At 46.0% G+C, this 21,136-nt stretch overlaps 1 protein-coding gene across 1 annotated transcript in view; it reads left to right on the plus strand.

Moving 5' to 3' along the window:
* The first annotated feature begins 12,365 nt into the window (after positions 1–12,365).
* PWP1 (PWP1 homolog, endonuclein) overlaps positions 12,366–21,136 on the plus strand; it is a 28,131-nt gene continuing 19,360 nt past the window's right edge. Inside the window, exons 1-5 of the mRNA XM_017888271.1 lie at positions 12,366–12,602; positions 15,891–15,949; positions 16,057–16,244; positions 20,316–20,401; positions 20,500–20,596. Of these exons, the coding sequence (XP_017743760.1) occupies positions 12,531–12,602; positions 15,891–15,949; positions 16,057–16,244; positions 20,316–20,401; positions 20,500–20,596 (502 nt within the window). The 5' untranslated portion in view covers positions 12,366–12,530. The remainder of the gene's footprint in view (positions 12,603–15,890; positions 15,950–16,056; positions 16,245–20,315; positions 20,402–20,499; positions 20,597–21,136) is intronic.

Raw genomic sequence — 21,136 nt, forward strand, 5'->3', positions numbered from 1 at the left:
GGGTGCCTCCCAGTTAGGCTACTCGGGGCCAGGGACCCACTTGAGGAGGCAGTCTATCTGTTCTCAGATCTCAAACTCCATGCTGGGAGAACTGCTACCCTCTTCAAAGCTGTCAGACAGAGACATTTAAGTCTGCAGGGGTTTCTTCTGCCTTTTGTTTGGCTACGCTCTGCCCCCAGAGGTGGAGTCTACAGAGGTAGGCAGGCCTCCTTGAGCTGCTGTGGGCTCCATCCAGTTCGAGCTTCCCAGCAGCTTTGTTTACCTACTCAAGCCTCAGCAATGGCGGGCACCCCTCCCCCAGTCTCGCTGCCACTTGCAGTTCGATCTCAGACTGCTGTGCTAGCAAATGAGCAAGGCTCCGTGGGCATGGGACCCTCCAAGCCAGGCGTGTGATATAATCTCCTGGTGTGCCGTTTGCTAAGACCATTGGAAAAGCACAGTATTAGGATGGGAGCAACCCGATTTTCCAGGTGCTGTCTGTCACAGCTTCCCTTGGCTAGGAAAGGGAATTCCCTGACCTCTGTGCTTCCCAATGCCTCGCCCTGCTTCGGCTCACGCTCAGTGGGCTACACCCACTGTCCTGTACCCACTGTCCTATAAGCCCCAGTGAGATGAACCTTGTACCTCAGTTGGAAATGCAGAAATCACCCATCTTCTGTGTTGCTCACGCTGGGAGCTGTAGACTGGAGCTGTTCCTATTCGGCCATCTTGGAACGCCTCAGAGGCTCCAACTGTAAAAGCAAAAAGAGGTTGGGTGTGGTGGCCCACACCTGTAATCCTGGCACTCTGGGAGGCTGAGGCGGGAGGATTACTTGAGGTCAGGAGTTCGCGACCAGCCTGGCCAAAATGGTGAAACCGGAATCTACTCAAAAAAAAGTACAAAAGTACAGAAAGAGGCCAAAATAAGATTATAAAAATTTCTGTTTATTTTAAATATTTGCACATAAGAAATATAAATATTTGCATGTAAGAAATTACCCCATTACCCCCCCACCAATGGAATGCAATGTACTTGTACTATTCACAATATAATTACAATATTTATACAAGTTATATATTAATTCACAGTGCCCTAGAGACAGGATTGCCTTACAGTAGGGTACAACCTGACGGAAGCTTTCTTTTCCTCAGTCCTGTCAGTGTGTCTCTGTAACTATAAATATACTTACTTAGAAATATATTAAAGATCAAAATTTACAGCTCTTTGAGGCTTTATCATAAGGAGCAACAAAAGTTCAGAGGCAGAAAATAATAGTTAAAACATACAAGTACTTACATGTTTATATACATATATGTATAACTATGTATAGTTAAAACATAAAAACTGGATATGTTGGGTAGCATTGTAAGTGATGTGTGTGTGTACAAACTTTTATTATTTATTTATTTATTTATTTATTTATTTATTTATTTATTTTTTGAGATGGAGTCTCACTCTGTCACCCAGTCTGGAGTACAGTGGTGCAATCTCAGCTCACTGCAAACCCCACCTCCTGGGTTCAAGCGATTCTCCTTCTTCAGCTTCCCAAGTAGCTGGAATTACAGGTGCCTGTCATCCCGCCCAGCTAATTTTTATATTTTTAGTAGAGACAGGGTTTCACCATGTTGGCCAGGCTGGTCTCATACTCCCAACCTCAGGTGACCCACCCACCTCAGCCTCCCAGAGTGCTGGGATTACAGGTATGTGCCATGTGTAAACTTTTATGGCAACATGTTGTTGTCATCTTCCTATTTTACAGATGGGGAAACCGAAACGGAGAGTGACTGAGTGACTTGCCCAAGGTCACACACCTCAGGAGTAGGTATGTAAGTTGAATCAGGATTCAAACTGAGAAAGTTCTGCTCCAGAGGCCACTACCCTTAGCCATTTTCATATACATCCTCTCATAAGGAGAGAGGCAGACTCAAGAAGATGTATAGAATCATAGAAAGGCTTCAGAAAGTCTATAAAAAGTGGTTCGGGCATTGGAGTCAAGCAGATCCAAGTTCAGTTCCAGGCTTTGACCCTTATTAGCTGTGAGGCCTTGGGCTCCTTACTTTAACCTAAAGCCTAATCGTCCCCACCAGTCAAGCGAGGCTGTGTTGGAATCTGAGAACTAGCCCCGGGGGCACAAGGTAGATTGAGTCATCACAGCTGTGTCTGATCTCAGCCTCTGCCTTCCTAGATAATAAAAGTGAGGCTTAGAGAGAGAACGTGGGCTGCCCAGGGCCACACAGCAAACTAGTGACAGTCCTCAGCACACCTGGTACACTGTCCTGTGCATAGCATCACAGCTCTAAGCCAACTCATCTAGTCCACTCTGCCCCCTACAACTTCTTGCCCATTTCAGAGCTCCAGATAGGCTTCTGCCCACCTGCCATATAGGGCCACACTGCCATACTCGGTAGTCTGTGCCAAAGTGGGTAAAGCAGGAACAACTGGAGAAGACACAGAACAAAACAAGTGGGAAAAAAATGTTCAAGGTCTAGGCATAGGCTAGGTGTGGCGGCTCATGCCTGTAATCCCAGCACTTTGGAAGGCAGAGGCAGGAGATTTTTCTTGAGCGCAGGAGTTCAAGATTAGCCTGGGCAACATGTTAGAAATCCGTCTCTACAAAATATACAAAAATTAGTCAGGTATGGTAGTGCGCACCTGTAGTCCCAGCTACTCGGAAGGCTGAGGTGGGAGGAGCCCTTGAGCCCAGGAGGCAGGGGTTGCAGTGAGCACAGATCACACTACTGCACTCCAGCCTGGATGACAGAGCGAGACCCTGTCTTAAAAAAAAAAAAAGGCTGGGCATGGTGGCTCAAGCCTGTAATTCCAGCACTTTGGGAGGCCGAGGCGGGCAGATCACCTGAAGTCAGGAGTTCAAGACCAGCCTGACCAACATGGAGAAATCCTGTCTCTACTAAAAATACAAAATTAGCCAGGCGTAGTGGTGCATGGCTGTAATCCCAGCTACTCGGGAGGCTGAGGCAGGAGAATCGCTTGAACCCGGGAGGCAGACGTTGCAGTGAGCTGAGATCCCACCATTGCACTCCCGCCTGGGCAACAAGAGCTAACTAAACTCCTCTCAAAAGAAAGAAAGAAAAAAAAATCCAGGCATAATCCTGGAGTGTCCACTAGGTGGAGCCACACTTCTGCATTCTTGGGTTCCCAAGAATTTAATTTTTTTTTTTTCCATTGAAGAGCATGAATGTGGCTCATACGTGAGGGATTAAGTTTCACTCATCCATTCATTCATTCAATATTTACTCAGCACCCACTCTGTGCCAGGCGTGGGAATCCAACACTAAACGTGGTACTTAGGAGCTGTAATTATCTTCCGGCAACAAATTCTTTGCTTCTGTGATGAATCTCACAGCCATGCAACAAGTACACCATCCCATCCTTAACAAGGTCTGAGAAGTCACCTTCCACTTATTCCTTGAGTATTTATTTGGCGTGTACTCTCTCCCAGTCCCTGGGCATGCTAAAATGGATAAGATCATCTAGTGGAGAAGACAAACATATGACCGGTGTCCACTCAGCCTGACCTACATGGCGACTGACACCTGCCAAAGCCTGGTTGGAGTGGCCCAGTAATCATGCTCAGATCCTCTTTTCTCCTCTGGCATCACAAAGGGGGAGATCAAAACGTTTGCCTAGCCCACCCTTCCTCTGCTTCTCATGAACAGTCTGGTCCATTTCCCTGTCCTCTCAGAAATCTCTGTGAGTGCCACATAAGTGGGGTATCATGCTGCTGATAAAGACACACCCAAGACTGGGTAATTTATAAAGAAAAAGAGATTTAATGGACTCACAGTTCCACGTGGCTGGGGAGGCCTCACAATCATGGCAGAAGGTGAAAGGCATGTTTTACAGGGCAGCAGGCAAGGGCAAAAATGAGAATGAAGACAAAGGGGTTTCCCCTTATAAAATCATCAGATCTCATGAGACTTATTCACTATCATGAGAACAGTATGGGGGAAACCACCCCCATGATTCAATTATCTCCCACTGGCTCCCTCCCACAGCACATGGGAATCATGGGAGCTACAATTCAAGGTGAGATTTGGGTGGGGACACAGCCACACCATATCAGGTGGGGTTTGAGATGGCAAGGATGTGATTGATTTCATTATATCCAGGGCTTTGGTGGAGGCTTTCACTTTTTCCTGGGCACACATTTCTGTCTTTCCTTCCAAAAGAGGTGGCATGGGTATGGAAGCAATCACACAGGACTGAAGTTGGAAAACCCAGGCTCTGTCCCCCATCTTGACACTTAGATGATGTGTGGTCTTAGATCCATCACCTCCTTCTTCTCGTTAGTCTTCCCAGCTGTGGTAGATTAAATGTAGCCACAAATTCTTGACAGACTTTCCCATCAGGAGATGGCATCTTTCTCCACTCCCCTCGATCCCGCAGCCAGGCAACACTTGTCCAAGTCATCGGAATCTGCCCCTTGATTACTGCAATGGCCTCCTCATAGTTCTCCCCACATTCACTCTGCCCACCCCACCACCCCCACCCCTGCATTCCACATGCGGGAGCTGGAATGACCTGAAACCTAAGTCGAACGGTGTCATTCATCATCCTACGCCCCGACCCACAGCCCTGTGCCTCCCTAACCACACACAGCAAGACCGCATCATCTGGCTCCCTGTCACCCCTCTTCTCTGTCTCCTTGTTCACACTGCTCCAGCCTCACCTCTGGGATTGTGACCCTGGTACCACACAGCTGGTCATCTGGAGACAGACTGGAGCAGAAAACCAAGGTAGAACTTGAGTTGGAAAGCGTATAGGGTTGAAGTTTCACTTTAACACTGAGTTGTTACACAGAAGCTAGAGGCGGCAGAAAACTACTCAAGTCCGTGGAAAGGAGTTTTTCTGACAGGTGGTGATGGTAGTAGCATCAAGGAGGAGGGGACTGAGGGAATGTAGTTTCTGGTAAAGGGTAGATCGTCAGAAACCTCAGCTGCCACCCAGCAACTGGATGGTGAACAGAATGAAGTAGTCACCAATCAGACTGTCACAACCACATTTGCTTGCACGTCTTATTTAATTTTCCCTTAACCATAAACCTCTGATCTTACATTAGAGTACAAAGTCCTCGGAGGGAAGGGCTGTGTCATGTTCATTGTTGTAGCTCCCTGTTTCCCAAACTGTCCTCCATAAAGACGGCAAAGAAAACAATTGTTGCATGGCATGGGTGACAGTTCTTCTCGCCTCCTCGCAGCAGCACCCCAGGCTTCCTCCAGAGAATTCTTGCTGCCACAGGCTATGTTCCCTGTACAGCTAATTCTGTCTCTGGCTCCAGGGCTGGGCATAAGGCTCAGGCTTTGCTAAGCAGAACATCACCTTCTCCCGACCACAGTGACTAGTGATCATTCCAGAACCAAAGAGGCAAATGAGAAAGAGAGAAGTAGAGAGAAATGCAAGTGCTTTTTCTGCTGAAGTTGCAAGTAGTAAAGATGCAGCAAGCCCGAAGCTGCTGATGGCTTAAAGTTAAGTGAACAGATTGGAAGACAGAGACAAAATATGGGAGAGAGGTCCAATCCTGATGACAGTGGCTGCAGCCCCTAGATCCAGCTATGTCTGAAACTATTTAAGTCAGTAGGTTCTTGAGCTACCAAGCATATAAATTCTCTTTCTTGCCCAAGGCAATTGGAGTTGGTTAGCTGTCAATTGCATTCAATAGAGTCCTGACAGACCAAGGAATGAATGAATGAATGAATTGATGAGCAACTCTACTAGAAAACGTGTGTCACATGACAGACAGGATCCTATCTCAGGAGTCGGGGTAGTATCTTGCGATTACTAACTCTGTGATACTGGGCAAGTTTCCTGAATTTTTTTTTTTTTTTTTTTTGAGACAGAGTCTTGCTCTGTCACCCAGGCTGGTACAGTGATACCATCGATCTCTGCTCACTGCAACCTCTGCCTTCCAGGTTCAAGCGATTCTCCTGCCTCAGCTTCCCACGTAGCTGGGACTACAAGCACGTGCCACCATGCCCAGCTAATTTTGTTATTTTTAGTAGAGACAAGGTTTCATTGGCCAGGCTGGTCTCGAACTCAGGTGATCTACCTACCTCGACTTCCCAAAGTGCTGGGGTTATAGGATTGAGCCACCACGCCTAGCCTTCCTAATATATTTGAACTTCAGTTTAGAACTCTAATAATTATTCATTTATTCAACAAATATTTACTGAAATTTGCTGTGCCAGGCACTCTGCCAGGTGTTGGCAATACTGTGGTAACAAGACCCTCATGGCTCTCGTCCTTGTGAAAATGCCAATTAACTTCAGTTCTAGAAAAATCAAGTTTCATTTTTGTAACACCTGATTTTGTCACTGTCAAATCTATTTGTGGTCTAAGTCTCTAGCACTTGGTAACTGGTAGCTATCATTCCTCCCACTCCTTATCAGCTAATATTGTAGGGTCAGCCAGAGGAGGAGCAAGAAACAGAGCCTTGTACAATGGGGGAGAAGGGTACCACAGCCTTCCTTTCCTTCCCAGCACTCAATGCCATTTAGAAAAAAATGTTTCTGAGCCAAAGTACAGATGACACTGAACTAAAGGGTGTAACAAGAGCCTGGCACGGCCCAGGGTTCGATCCTCTAGGACCCTTAACTAAGAATAGCCAGCGTGCCACCAACGACATTTTTTCTGGCCTCTCGCAAAGAGACTTTTCCGAGTTAAATATGTTCATCAGTTCCCAATAATAAGGCTCAGAAACAGAGCTACTTAAGCTCAATCTCTTTCAGTTCTCATTATAAGGAACTAATCATACCTGCTGCCATGGGATTTTCATTTTTAAAAGGAATTCACAGCTTGGGCTGAAGTGGCAGAATGTCAGAAGTCAGTCCTGTAAAAGAAGCTGAGTTGAGCAGGCCCAAAATAACTGGAGTCCTAGCTTACCTTCTATTATTTAACTTATTCACTCATTTAACAACTGTTAATATTTATCAAGAGCCCACCCTGCACCAGGCACTGTGCTGGGTGTGACAGCAAAGCTGACAGGGACTGGGCCATCATGGAGCAGAAGCTGGCTCATGAGAAGGCAACCCACGGGGGCAAAAGACCTAGAGTCAAATACTCAGGCCTAAGCCCATTCCCGTATACCAGGTGAGCCCACGTAAGCCTAGCCAGGGGTTAATACATCAGCCTCTGCTAAGAAATCAGTTCATGCGCTCTATTCTAAATACAGCACAGTTCTCACCTGCTTTATTATTGCTGCATTAAAAGATGACCTCAAAACTTAGTGATTTAGTACTTACTACCACTAAACTATACTCTTAAAAATGGTGAAGTTCGAGGCTGCAATGAGTTATGATCATGCCACTGCACTCCAGCTTGGATGACAGAGTTGTAACCAAGCACCCCCAGTTTTTAAGAGAATGAGTTATTTTTAAAATTTCATTATTCTTTTCTCTTTTCTCCTTTTGCCCTGTTCCCCACTTCCTACTTAGCTCTTTAGAAATGCAATTATAACCTTTTACCTTCCGTTCACCAGACACTCTACAGGGCAAGCTAATCTAACTATGTGCTTAAAAGCTCCAGAGTGGAAATTTCTCCCACCAGGAGACTGCCTCGAGAAACAACAGTCAATTTACAACCATGGGGTGTCTCCTACAAAACACTCTCTCACCTGGAGAGTATCTGGAGACAAGGGCCATTTTTACAACTTAATTCTGCCCATGAAGGCACCAGCTCAACCATCTGGTAGATAAGGCACTGAAGCAAGTCACATAGGCCCCTATTTGCCTGCCCTTTCCCATGCATGCCATTCATGTCACATCCTCCTTTAAAAGCCCCAGCTTTCTGCCCCAGAAGGAAGCCTATATATACTTCCTACCCTTAAGGCAGGAAGCCTATACTTCTTCCCTTAAGCTAGCTTTGGAATTCAGTCACTTTTTTTTTTTTTTTTTTTTGAGACAGAGTCTCACTTCTTCACCCAGGCTGGAGTGCAATGGTGCGATCTTGGCTCGCTGCAACCTCCGCCTCCCAGGTTCAAGCAATTCTCCTGCCTCAGCCTCCCAAAGTAGCTGGGATTACAGGCATGTGCCAGCACACCTGGCTAATATTTGTATATTTAGTAGAGACAGTGTTTCACCATGTTGACCAGGCTGCTCTCAAACTCCTGACTTCAGGTGATCCACCGGCCTTGGCCTCCCAAAGTGCTGGGATTACAGACGTGAGCCACCGTGCCCGGCCAAGTCACTTTTTTTATACCAGACCTCATTCTTGTTATTGGACTCTGCAAGAAGGGAGCACCAAACCTGCAACTCAGGGTTTTTTTTTTTTTTTTTTTTTCCTTTTATTTTTTAGTTTGTGAGACAGGATCTCACTCTGCCACCCAGGTAATGGGTGCAATCATGGCTTACGGCAGCCTCAACCTCCTGGTCTCAAGCAATCCTCCCACCTCAGCCTCCCGAATAGCTAGTGTTATGGGATCTTTGAGGTGTCGATTTTCTGGCCAGAAACCTCTGTGGCAGGTGGCACCTTTGCCTGAGTTCTTACCCTGAGTCCAGGAAGAATGGGGAACACAGACTAGTGAAGGGTGAACACACTGAAGATGAGCTTTATTCAGTGTTAAAACAGCTCAGAGAAGACCCACAGTGGGTAGCTCCTCTCCGTAGGTAGGTCGGCCAGTCGAGTGTTCAGCTCTCGGCAGACAGGAGGCCCTAGAGAGGGTGGCTCCTCTCTGCCGGCAAATCGTATCGTCATCTCCAGCTATCAGTAGAGGAGAGCTGCTCTCTGCAGCTGGTCCTCCCATCATCTGCGTCCTCTGCCCTGCTCTGGCCATCCTCTCTTGTGCGCTGGCTGAGCCTGGGCTTTTATGGACCTCAGAGGGGAGGAAGTACATGCCGATTGGTCCATGGGTGGCCCCTGGTGACCCAGAAGAGGCACCATAAGTCCCCACTCCTGGCATCGGAACTGGGAGCTGGCCCCCAGCCTTCAGGCTCTCCCTGGCCTGAAGATCAGGCCTTACTGGGGAACCGCAGCCCAGGAATCTGTCTGCCTCCTGATGCCATTCATGGCCCTGGGACTCATCCCCAAGGCCGCTCCAAGATCTGAGCAGGTTCCAAGAAAGGAGAGAAGTCAGGCAGTAGAAGCAGACAGCCCTGAGTGACAGGGTTGGGGGCCCTTCCCGGGCCCCTGAGACCATAGGCTATATAGATGGCCTGGTCCTGCGCCCAGGAGGGCAGCTACAGCTGCACCCTGGGAGTTCCCACCCTGTCAACTTGGGAGGGGCAGGGATCCCACTTGTCCCCAGCTCCTGCCTGCTCTATGGAGCAGGAGGCCCAGGTCTGTAATCCCTGGTCAGGCGGCTGCAGCTGCACCTGGGAGGGCAGATCCTGCCTGCTCCTGCCACCCCCACCAAGAGCATAGGGAGGCTCAGATCCACAGCTGCAGTTTGGGTGGCTGCTGCCTGCTCCATAAAGCAGGAGGCCTGGGTCTGCAGCTGCAGTTTGGGTGACTGCAGCAGTACCCGTGGAGCTCCCGCCCCAATTCAGAAGGGGCAGGGCTCCCACCAGCTCCATGGAGCATGCAGCCCCAGCTGTGCCTCCTTGCTGTAGCCGGCATGATGGCAGCAGCTGCTGCCATCACTGGGACCACAGGTGCACACCTCCATGCCCAGCTAATTTTTTTATTTGTAGCGACAAGGTTTTGCTATGTTTCTCAGGCCGGTCTCAAACTCCTGGGCTCAAGTCATCCTCCTGCCTTGGCCTCCCAAAGTGCTGGCCTCTCAAAGGAGGGCCAAGTGGATTTAGGCCGAGCCACTGAGCCCACCCTAAATCTGTCTTTTCTTAAAAATGGCAAATTTTGCGTTATGTATATTTTACCGGAATAAAAAAGAAATTATGGAAGGATTTTTTTTTAAAGTTAGTTGTTAGAAACAATTTTTTACTAAACTCACAGATTCTGGGGGTCAGAACTTTGGGCAGGGCTCAGTGGGGATGGCTTGTCTCTGTTCCATGTTGGCTAAGTCTCAGCTGAGCAAACTCAAAGGCTGGGAGTGAATCAATGTCTGGTAGCTGGATTCATCTAAAGGCACTCTCATTTACAGGTCTGGGTTAACTCAAAAACCAGAACTGTCTACTGGAGTACCACATGTGGTCTGTCCATGTGGTTTGGTTTCCTCACAGCATAGTGGGCTCAGGGTAGCTGATATGGTTTGGCTCTGTGTCCCCATCCAAATCTCACCTTGAATTGTAATAATCCCCACGTGTAGTAGGAGGGACCCAGTGGGAGGCAACTGAATCATGGGGGTGGGGTATTCCTGTGCTTTTCTCATGATAATGAGTCTCATGAGATCTGATGGTTTTATTATTTATTTTTATTTAGTATTTTTTTTTTAGACAGAGTCTTGCTCTGTTGCCTGGGCTGGAGTGCAGTGGCGTGATCTTGGCTCACCTCAACCTCCACCTCCTGGGTTGAAGCGATTCTCCTGCCTCAGCCTCTCAAGTAGCTGGGACTACAGGCATGCACCACCATGCCTGGCTAATTTTTGTATTTTTAGTAGAGACGAGGTTTCACTATATTGGCCAGGCTGGTCTTGAACTCCTGACCTTGTGATCTACCTGCCTCGGCCTCCCAAAGTGCTGGGATTACAGGCGTGAGCCACTGCACCCAGCCGAGATCTGATGGTTTTATAAAGGGGAGTTCCCCCGCACATGCTCTCTTCTTGCCTGCTGCCATGTAAGACATGCCTTTCTTCTTCTGCCTTCTGTAATGGTTGTGAGGCTTCCCCAGCCAACTGAAACTGTGAGTCCATTAAACCTCTTTTTCTTTATAAATTACCAAGTCTTGGGTATGTCTTTATTAGCAGTGTGAGAACAGACTAATACAGTAGCCAAACTTTATATGGTGGCTCAGGGCTCCAAACATTAGTGTTCTACCAGTGGGCAGTGGCAGGGAAGGGGAGTGTAGAGGTGGAGAAGTGGGTGTGGAGGTGGGGAAGCAAAACTTGCATCCCATTTATGACTTAACCTTGGAAGTGTCATTTCTGTCATACTTTATTGGCCAAAACAGACCTACAACTACCCAGATTCAAGTTGGGGGCGGGGGTGTGCTTTGATGCAGGAATATCAAGATCACATTGCAGATAAGCATGTGTGAAGGACTATATTGTTGCAGCCATCCTTGAAAAATATTATCTGCCATATGATCTTTCTAAAATGGATTAAAAGCAAAGAAACCACAGAAGAATCATCTTACAGAAACAGAGCAGGGGGAGAAGCCTTAATGAACAAATCTGCCTACACAAACAATGAGCAATTTACTCCTGGGAGGGTCTCTCCTCAGGCTGGGAGATTGCCAAGGGCACTAAGCTGAGTAGAGCTGGTGACAGAACTCGTAGTTGTATCAGCTCCTGTGTGTGTGATGAGTAGGAAAGTATTTGACTACTGGGGATTGTAACTTCATCTTTAAAACAAAGTGTTGTGAGAACCAAGTAAAATATTGTATATAAAGATAAATGTGTTGCAAAAAGGTCCCCGAATAGAGCCCACATGTAGCCACCCCCCGTTTGACAATGCAACTGGGGAAGATCATATGTACTGCCAGTTTATCCTTGCCACTGTTTCCCCATAGCAGCCACCTTCCTGTTTCTTTTGCTTGCCTCTCTCAGAGGTAGATGCATTGAGGGTAAATGACCAGTACAGTGCCACATAGCCAAGAAAAAGAGATCAAAACCCAGCTTTTTCTGGAATGCTAGTTTGAGATTTTCCATTCTACAGTCATCCAGCCACTCACAAGTTCTAATTGATGACTGATCTTAGCTGAGAAGCGTGACATAAATACAAGGGAGTCACACTGCCTGGGTTCATATCCCAGCTGCACCACTTACTAGCAGTGAGACCTTGGGAAGGATCGCTGTTTTCCCTGTTTTCCCAGGTGTAAAAGGGAAATAGGACCTCCCACAAAGGGGTAAGTAATCACGTGAATATACCGCACTCAAAACAGCGACTTCAACATAAGCAAGCACTTTGTGTTTGCCAATACTAAATCACTACCGCATACTTAGTATATAATTGGTGGTCAATGTTTTAAGATGAGAAAGTAACATTTAGGAACGTAATGGTGGGACCTCCGTGAAACGACAAATTCATTTTGGAGAAAGCTTTAAAAAAACGCAAACCACAAACCTCTGCCATTTGTCAGCTTTAAGTCTACGGAACTGCAAGCAAAATAAAGACTGGTGGAACTTTGCTTCTGACTGACCCCTACAGTCCCAAATATTTTCTTGGCCTTTACAAAGCCCTCAGGCATCGTCACATGCAGTACTGAAAAGCCTTTTCTCGATACTCAACACAGCCCAGCCCAGCCCACGTGGATTCCTCGCCTGGCTGCTTCCGCTTCCATTCTGTCCCCTGCCATTTCCCATTCGGCGCCTCAAAATGACGTCAAAACGAGCGCCAACACTGCCAGAGTAGGAGCCCGCGCATGCGCTCTGCCCTGGCAGCGGCCCAGTGTGGCGCCGCGAGCGTGTGGCTGCAGCGAGGCTGTGGTCCCGCCGGCTGAGGCCGGGTTTCCAGCCTGACACGCCCTTGACCTAAGGATCATGAACCGCAGCCGCCAGGTGACGTGCGTGGCCTGGGTCCGCTGCGGCGTGGCCAAAGAGACACCAGACAAGGTGAGGCCTGGTCGCTGGGAGACAAGGGGAGCAGCGTCTTTACGGCACTGTGGGTCCGCCCCACTAGGGGAACGTGGACCCAGAACTTGGGGCGTTGGCTGGTGCGACTGGCTGGAGTGAGGGCGGCTTTGCCCCGATTGTCGCGATTAGAGCTGCGGTTCAGAGAGACTGGTTCTCCTGAGCCTGGGGAGTCAGGGGCCGCGCCTCCTCACTGTTCCCACCCTCAAGCCCAGCCCCATCCCCAAATTCGCAAGCACGTGGACTTAGCGGGCCGGAAAGGGGTGGGCTGCTGTTTTGGTGGGTAATACCCCAAAAGGCTTTTTGACCACACCACAGCTTCACTAGCACCCAAATGCATTTTCAAGCATAAGTGGGAAGAGAGCATGAAAACTCCACTTTCCACTCCTGTGTTCCGTGTCTGAAGGAGTGAGGATGAGTGTGGTGTAGAAAAACAGGTGTGGAGACTAAGATGTCATGAGGCTGGGAGATGAATTGGGGGTTTCTTGCAGTAATCCGGGTGAGATGTTGATGGTGGCAGTGAGGATGAGAGGTAAATGTAACGCGTGAAAAACCTACAGGAGTTGAAGACTAAGACTGTAGCAGAGGTGAAGATTACTTCACTAATTCACCCATTCCTGGATACTAAGTGCTTTCTGTAGGCCAGGCATTGTTCAGGGTCCTGGGATAGGCATAAACAAAACAGAAAAAGTCCCTGCGTTTATGGAGTCGACATGTGCACATATATTATGTCAGTGGGAGTAAGTACAACCAAACAGTAAAAGGGGTTGATTTGAATGTAATTGACCAAGATAATAATGATGGTGATAGGAATGTGATTGGCTTGGACATGGAGTTAACAGGAATGAGGGATGGGAGTAGTTCCAGTAGTTGTAAATTCCACCTGGGCACGGACTGTGTTTTATTTACCACTGTTTCTCCAGGGTTTGGTTGATGGTAGGCACTCGGTGTATATTTATAGAATAGGGACAGAAAATTACCTCACAAAAAATTGTTGGAGGAAACAGTTATTAAAAAGAGACATAGCCTTTCAAATACTTGAAGACAGTGATTTCCAAGTGAATCTACACATTGAAAATCTCACACTTGGGGAGGTTAAAAAAATACTGATGTTTATGTCCCACTCCCAAGTATTGTGTTGTAATTGGCCTGGAGTGTAGCCTAAATAAGATTCCCTAGGTGATTCTAATGTACAGACAAGTCTGGGAACCAATATTTGAAGAGTTATAGGAAAAACAGGTTGAATTTATTTTATGAAATCCCAGAACGGAAAACTTGGACCAATTAAGAGAAATTGGACAAGCCAGTTGCGGTGGCTCGTGCCCGTAATCCCAGTCATTCAGGAAGCTGAGGTGGGAGGATCACATGAGCTCAGGAGTTCACAGCTGCAGAGAGCTGTGGCTGTGCCACATCTCTTAAAAATTAAAATTAAAGCCGGGCGTGGTGGCTCACGCCTGTAATCCCAGCACTTTGGGAGGCTGAGGCAGGTGGATCACTTGAGGTCAGGAGTTCCAGACCAGCCTGGCCAACATGGTGAAACCCCGTCTCTACTAAAATACAAAAATTAGCCGGGCGTGGTGGTGCACGCCTGTAATCTCAGCTACTCGGGAGGCTGAAGTGGGAGATTCACTTGAACCCGGGAGGCGGAGGCTGCAGTGAGCCGAGATCACACCACTGCACTCCAGCCTGGGCGCCAGAGCAAGACTCCCTCTCAAAAAAAAATTAAAAATAAAAATAAATAAAAGAAACTGGACAAATAAGCATCTTTTAATCAAGCAACTGATTTCTGGAGCTATCCCACAATGGAATTCTCAAGAGGATTTCCATATTACTAGAGGCATTGTAGTGGAAACTAGGTGATTGATTTATTCATCAGTCATTAAGCATCACCACCGTTGGCCAGGCACTGAACTACGTGCTGAGATATACAATGGCAAGCCAGTTTCTGTCTTCAGAGAGCTTACAGTTTAGTTGTAATAGGGGTGTTTTTGTTTCTGTTTAATACAGAGTCTTGCTCTAAAACCCAGGCTGGAGTGCAGTGGTGCAGTCATGGCTCACTGCAGCCTCAACCTCCTGGGTCCCAAGTAATCCGACCACCTCAGTCTCTTGAAGTGACTACAGGCGTGTACCACCATGCCTGACTAATTTTTTAATTTTTTGTAGAGATGGGGATCTCCCAGTGTTGCCCAGGCTGGTCTCAAACTCCTGGGCTCAAGGAATCCTCCCACCTCAGCCTTCCAAAGTGCTGGGATTACAGGCGTGAGGCACTGCACTCAGCCGTGAAAGGGGTGTTTTTAAAAGGTACTGAAGCATTGATTAGGTGAGGGAATGTCAGTTGTGAAGTAGAGAGATTGAATTCGGCTTTGAACCTGGTAATATTAGGATAAAGGATATTCAGGTGGGAAGTCTTGTAGGCAGTTGGAGAAATGGAAACGGAATATAAGATTAGAGAGAAGAAAGTTTGGAATAATCAGTTCAGGGGTGGTGGTTTCAGTCTTGAGAATGAATGAGCTTTGCCAGGACATGAGCCTGATGAGTGACCGTGTGGCAGTGATAATAGGGAAAAGAACAGAGGACTAGGCCAGGCGCGGTGGCTCACGCCTGTAATCCCAGCACTTGGGGAGGCCGAGGCGGGTGGATCACGAGGTGAGGGGTTTGAGACCAGCCTGACCAACATGGTGAGACCCCTGTCTCTACTAAAAATACAAAAATTAGCCGGGCATGGTGGCACACGCCTGTAATCCCAGCTACTCAGGAGGCTGAGGCAGGAGGAGAATCGCTTGAACCCAGGAGGCGGAGGTTGCAGTGAGCTGAGATAGCACCATTGCACTCCAGCCTGGGTGACACAGTGACACTCTGTCTCAAAAAAAAAAAACAAACAAACAGAAAACAGAGGACTAATTTAAGGGTGGTTTGTTAAGGAATGCCCCCAGGGAAGAGAGGGAGGTGCCCTAGATAGAGTCAGAGATAGCTGGAAGAAAACCAGACCAGTACCTCAGAGCCACTTTACCAAAACCAGTCTTTGGGGTTTTAAGACGGAGAAGTAGAGTAGAATGAGCATGAATTTTGAAGTTTCAGGTGGGGAGGGATCTTAATTGTAAGGATCTATGAAATCTATATTTTTTTAATGTAGAGTCTGGATGTTTGATTCTTATCTTGATGACATTGCTTGGCGTTACATTTTACATTTGTTTGCAAACTACTTTTTAATTCAAATAATTCTGAGGATTTCCTTACACATATTGTAATGAAATCTTTGCTCTCTTACAGGTAGAGCTGAGTAAAGAAGAAGTAAAACGTCTCATTGCTGAGGCAAAGGAGAAATTGCAGTTAAGTTTAGGACCAGATGAAATCTGCATCTTAAATGATGACCAGGTGGTCTTGTTATTGGAAGGTGCCATTATGGGTGATTCTCTTTTTCTTTCTGTGCTCATAGAGAAGAAGGTGGTGGCAGTGATGAAGAGGAGACAGGCAGTCCTTCAGAAGATGGCATGCAGAGTGCACGCACCCAGGCACGCCCAAGAGAGCCCCTGGAGGATGGTGACCCAGAGGACGACAGGACGCTCGATGAGGATGAGCTGGCTGAGTACGACTTAGATAAATACGATGAGGAAGATGACCCAGGTTAGAGTGTATCCACTTCTACTGGTTTGTAATTATAAGCTTAATATGTTGGATCATGTTTGTGGTGTTCCAAAGCTTTACTCTTAGATTTTATTGTTCTTGATATCAGTAAGATAATCTGGTTGAAGACTTGGGCAGACAGCATGATTCCTAAACTAGTTTAGAAGATTAACTCACTAATCTAAGATACAAATCTAGGATCTAAAAAAAAAGTACAGTGTATTTTATTGCATATATCAGGTTTAATCATTTGTAACCCACTTGTGAGTTTTTGTGTGTAGTTACAATGCTATGGTGTGCTTGAACTTATATCCATATACCTTTTCCTCAACTGCGGTCAGTTTTCTCAGAATACAGTAGTGCCCCCTTATCCACGGTTTTGCTTTCTTTGGTTTCAGTTAGCCACAGTCAACTGCAGTCTGAAAATAGGTGAGTAAAGTACAGTTTTTTGAGAGAGATGACTTTCATATAACTTTTATTACAGTATATTATTATAATTATTTGATTCCTAGGTACGTATAGGAAAAACAATGTATATAAGGTTTGTATACTATCTGTGGTTTTAGACCACCACTACGTGTTTTGGAATGTATCCCCGTGGATAAGGGGGGACTACTGTGTGCATTTTGAGATGCTGTTGTTGGAGATAATTAGAAAAAGAGACCAGGTGCGGTGACTCACCCCTGTAATCCTGGCACTTTGGGAGGCCAAGACGGGTGGATCACTTGAGGTCAGGAGTTCAAGACCAACCTGGCTAGCATGGCGAAACCCCGTCTCTACTAAAAATACAAAAATTAGTCAGGCGTGGTGGCAGGCCCCTGTAATCCCAGCTACTCAGGAGGCTGAGGCAGGAGTGTCGCTTGAATCTGGGAGGCGGAGGCTGCAGTGAGCCAAGATCGCACCACTGCACTCCAGCCTGAGTAACACAGTGAGACTCCATCTCAAAAAGAAAAAATCATGGGTGGGAAGAGAAAAAGGAAATAGAGCAGGAGACAGATTAGAATTAGAAGTTTGTGTAGAAAGCCTTGGGGGGGAATAAAGTGAGCTGAGATGACAACTATGTATATTGCTCTTCTGAGGGAAGTAAGTATAAAGAGAAATGGAAAACAGTCTGACAAAAGCTGGGTAAGCTCGCTTTGTTTCTTTTGGAATGTGCTACCCTAAGTGGCACTAACCCCTAATCTTGGGGTTTGAGAAATAGGCATTTGGCACACTGAGCAGGTTAAATAAGTTATTTATTTAACTTGTAAATCCCAGTTAGTCTGCATATTTGGGAGCTGAAGGGACTCCTGGACTCCTGATAGCTAGAATCAGCTACTTCCAAATTATAAAATCAAAATATAGATGATCTGAAACAAAAATTAACTCTTAATACAAATGTTATCTGTGACAAAGTAAAATCACAACTACCTGTTAAATTGCAACTACATGTTAAATTGGTGGTTAAAATACTACATAAGAAAGTCATAGCAGAGCAGAGCATGGTGGCTCATGTCTGTAATCCCAGCTACTTGGGAGGCTAAGGCAGCAGGATCACTCAAGCCCAGGAGTTCAAGGCTGCAGTGAACTAAGATCACACTGCACTCCATCCTGGACGACAGCGAGACACCACGTCTAAATAATTTAAAAAGTTTTAAAGAGTCTTACAGCAATTATAATCAGACACTTAAAAATATGCGTATCTGTTAGAGTATCATTGAAATGCTGAGTAAAATAATAGACTTTTTGTGTGTGTGTGAGACAGAATCTTGCTCTGTTGCCCAGGCTAGAGTGCTGTGGCATGATCTCGGCTCACTGCAGCCTCCCAATCCCTAGTTCAAGCGATTCTCCTGCCTTAGCCTCCCGAGTGCTGGGATTACAGGCACACGCCACCACACCCAACTAATTTTTGTATTTTTAGTAGACGGGTTTCACCATGTTGGCCAGGATGGTCTCGATCTCCTGACCTCATGATCTGCCCGCCTTGGCCTGAAAAACTCCAGAGATGGGGAGAGGAAGGGTCGAAAATGACATTGAGGAAATAGTGTTAATTGTTAAGGTAATACAAGGTTCATGATGCCCTCTCTACTAATGTTCATTTTTCAAAATTTCTATAATAGAAAGTTTTAAAAAAATCAGACACGTACGGGTTGATGGTGAGCACTTCCAGATACCCAATCTGTGGGGTGTCTGGAAGAGCAGTGTGGTTGGAGTGCGTGAAGAATAGGACATGAGACATGGTCTGTGTTGGGCACAGGAAGATCAGTAAACAACAGACATGCAATGAGAAATGAGGAAGTAGGTTCTGGGTGGAGATGGGATTGACCAAAGTCAATTAGCTGTCTTGGCCTGAATGCCCCAGGCGGGGCATGTTTGAGCCCTGTAGATAACATTGTGGAGGTAGAACTGAGCCAAGTAAGAGGAAAATTTAGTGGAATGTGACAAACTATAGGAAGCCTTTAGTGCCAGAGCAGTGTTGAGCTTGACCTGATGTGTGTGATGGTAACAGCCTGGAAAAAGACCCAAAGAAGGGGAAATGCTTGGCAGGTTGATCTGCATGAGTGAAGCACAGAGAAGGTGGATGGGGAGTTGCTGGGAAGTCTGGAAAAAAGATTTACTGGGTCCCAGTAAACTTAGAATACCAGGCTTAGCAATCTGTGTGTTCTCTGTGCGGGAGGAAATCATTAAAGGTTTTTGAACATGGAACACATGATAATTGAACATGCATTTTAGGAAGTTAACTCTGGCAGCAGTGGAGAACAGGTTGGGAGATAGGGGAATCTCTTAGAGGAGCAGAAACTTAAGATTAAATTAGGCCAGAAGCAATGAGGGCCTGGCTTGGGGCACTAGGAATGAGGAGGAGGACATGGAAGAAAGGGATTGCAGAGGTAGCTGGGAGTTTTGCATCATCCTTCCAGAATTGATACCTCTAGTTTCCGTCTTCTTATTGGTGGTGTACCTCTTTTCCTTCAGACAAGAAGTAACCCTGATTTCTTCACTCCATCTGAATTGAATTTAATTGTCATTTATCCATTTTCCATCTAGATGTTCATTCCTCCTTTTTCCTTGTTCCCTTGGCCATCTGTCCTATGGATTACTATTAACTTCATTTTTCATTATCCACAGTACTTAAAAAGGAATCATTACCTCCATTTACCGGTGGCACACAGCTGGTTAAAGATGGCACTAAGTTTTGACCACTCTCTGGCTCTAAAGCCTTCATTCTTTTCACTGCATCTTTTCTGTAGATACAGTCCAGTAGAGGATAGTTTTTTCCACTGGACTCTGGGTTATGGGCTCCAACCTTGTTAGGGACAGAGTGCCATGGATATACAGAGAAACAAAGAGCTAACCCAGCCTGGAGAGATGGCATTCAGAATCATCTCTTTCTCATGTAGCAGAAATTGCTTTCTCTGTTGCTTACCAGATGTTTAAGACCTATCAATCCTGCCTCCTCAAAGTGGCTTCCTCTAACAATTCAGTGTATCTTCCTTTTCCTGAGTTATCCTTTGTTACCATTGTAGATGTGCCATAAAAGAACAATTTCATTTTCAAGTAAGTTTAGTGGAAAGAGCATACAGTATTTCATTTTTCATATGCTTATAAGGCATATTAGCATATCAGAACATGTGCAGTAGAGTAACCTGGTTAATTTTTTGAAACTAGTCATTGCTCAATTTTATTTGATCAGGCAACCCTTATTTATTGTGTTGATTTCAGTGTTTTAGGGTCATTTTATTTGCAGGTCCTCAAGGCTGCCTCTCTGTAGCACCTTCAGTCATGAATGCAGGGAGCTAGTAGAGAATCTCAAGAGAGTTCTCATATTTTCTAAAAGGGTCTAATTCCCTAATACAATTCTTTCAATGGAAGATTGTGAATTCCAAGACTGTCTGAAATCCATTCCAAAGGTCAAATACAAATGGCTTTTAAATTCCTGCTTCTTCTTATGTAGTTTCCGTTCCCAACTCTAGATGATCCAGAGTTAGTTATAAAATAGATGGTTGCATGTAAGTCCAAGAATGGATGTCATAGAAAAAATGTTTTTGTCAAGATGACAATTTTATTATTTTAGTGTGTCAATTTTTCTTACAGATGCTGAGACTCTTGGTGAATCTCTCTTGGGTCTTACGGTCTACGGGAGTAATGATCAAGATCCTTACGTTACTCTGAAAGATACAGTAAATATTTACATCGTTTTCTAACTGTGCCCTTAAGTGTTTGAAAACCTTACTGGCTCTGTGCTTCTAGCCAATGACATGTTTTTCCTTTCACTTAGGAACAATATGAACGTGAAGATTTCTTGATTAAGCCCAGTGATAATCTCATAGTTTGTGGCCGAGCTGAACAGGACCAGTGCAATTTAGAGGTGCATGGTAAGTGACAAATCCCTAACTAAAAGATTTTCTAAGTGATGGTAAAAAAAAAAATGAATTAGTTTCCCTTTTTTTTTTTTTTTTTTTTTTTTTTTTAAGACGGAGTCTTGCTCTGCCGCCCAGGCTGGAGTGCAGTGGCCGGCTCACAGCTCACTGCAAGCTCCGCCTCCTGGGTTCAAGCCATTCTCCTGTCTCAGCCTCCGAGTAGCTGGGACTACAGGCGCCCGCCTCGTTGCCTGGCTAGTTTTTTGTATTTTTTAGTAGAGACGGGGTTTCACCATATTAGCCAGGATGGTCTTGATCTCCTGACCTCGTGATCCGCCCGTCTCGGCCTCCCAAAGTGCTGGGATTACAGGCTTGAGCCACCGCGCCCAGCCACCGTTTCATTTTTAGGTGCCAGATCCTATTGTATCTTGTTTAAGTTGGTTACATAGTTAACTTTTACACAGGTGGCCAATTTCTTGGTTATTGTTCTGGACATGTGTAGTCCAGTACATCACTTTGGTATCTGAATTTGCTTTTTTTTTTTTTTTTTTTTTT

The sequence above is a fragment of the Rhinopithecus bieti genome, unplaced genomic scaffold (assembly GCF_001698545.2).
Source record: "Rhinopithecus bieti isolate Rb0 unplaced genomic scaffold, ASM169854v2 scaffold_17930, whole genome shotgun sequence".
NCBI classification, from domain to species: domain Eukaryota; kingdom Metazoa; phylum Chordata; class Mammalia; order Primates; family Cercopithecidae; genus Rhinopithecus; species Rhinopithecus bieti.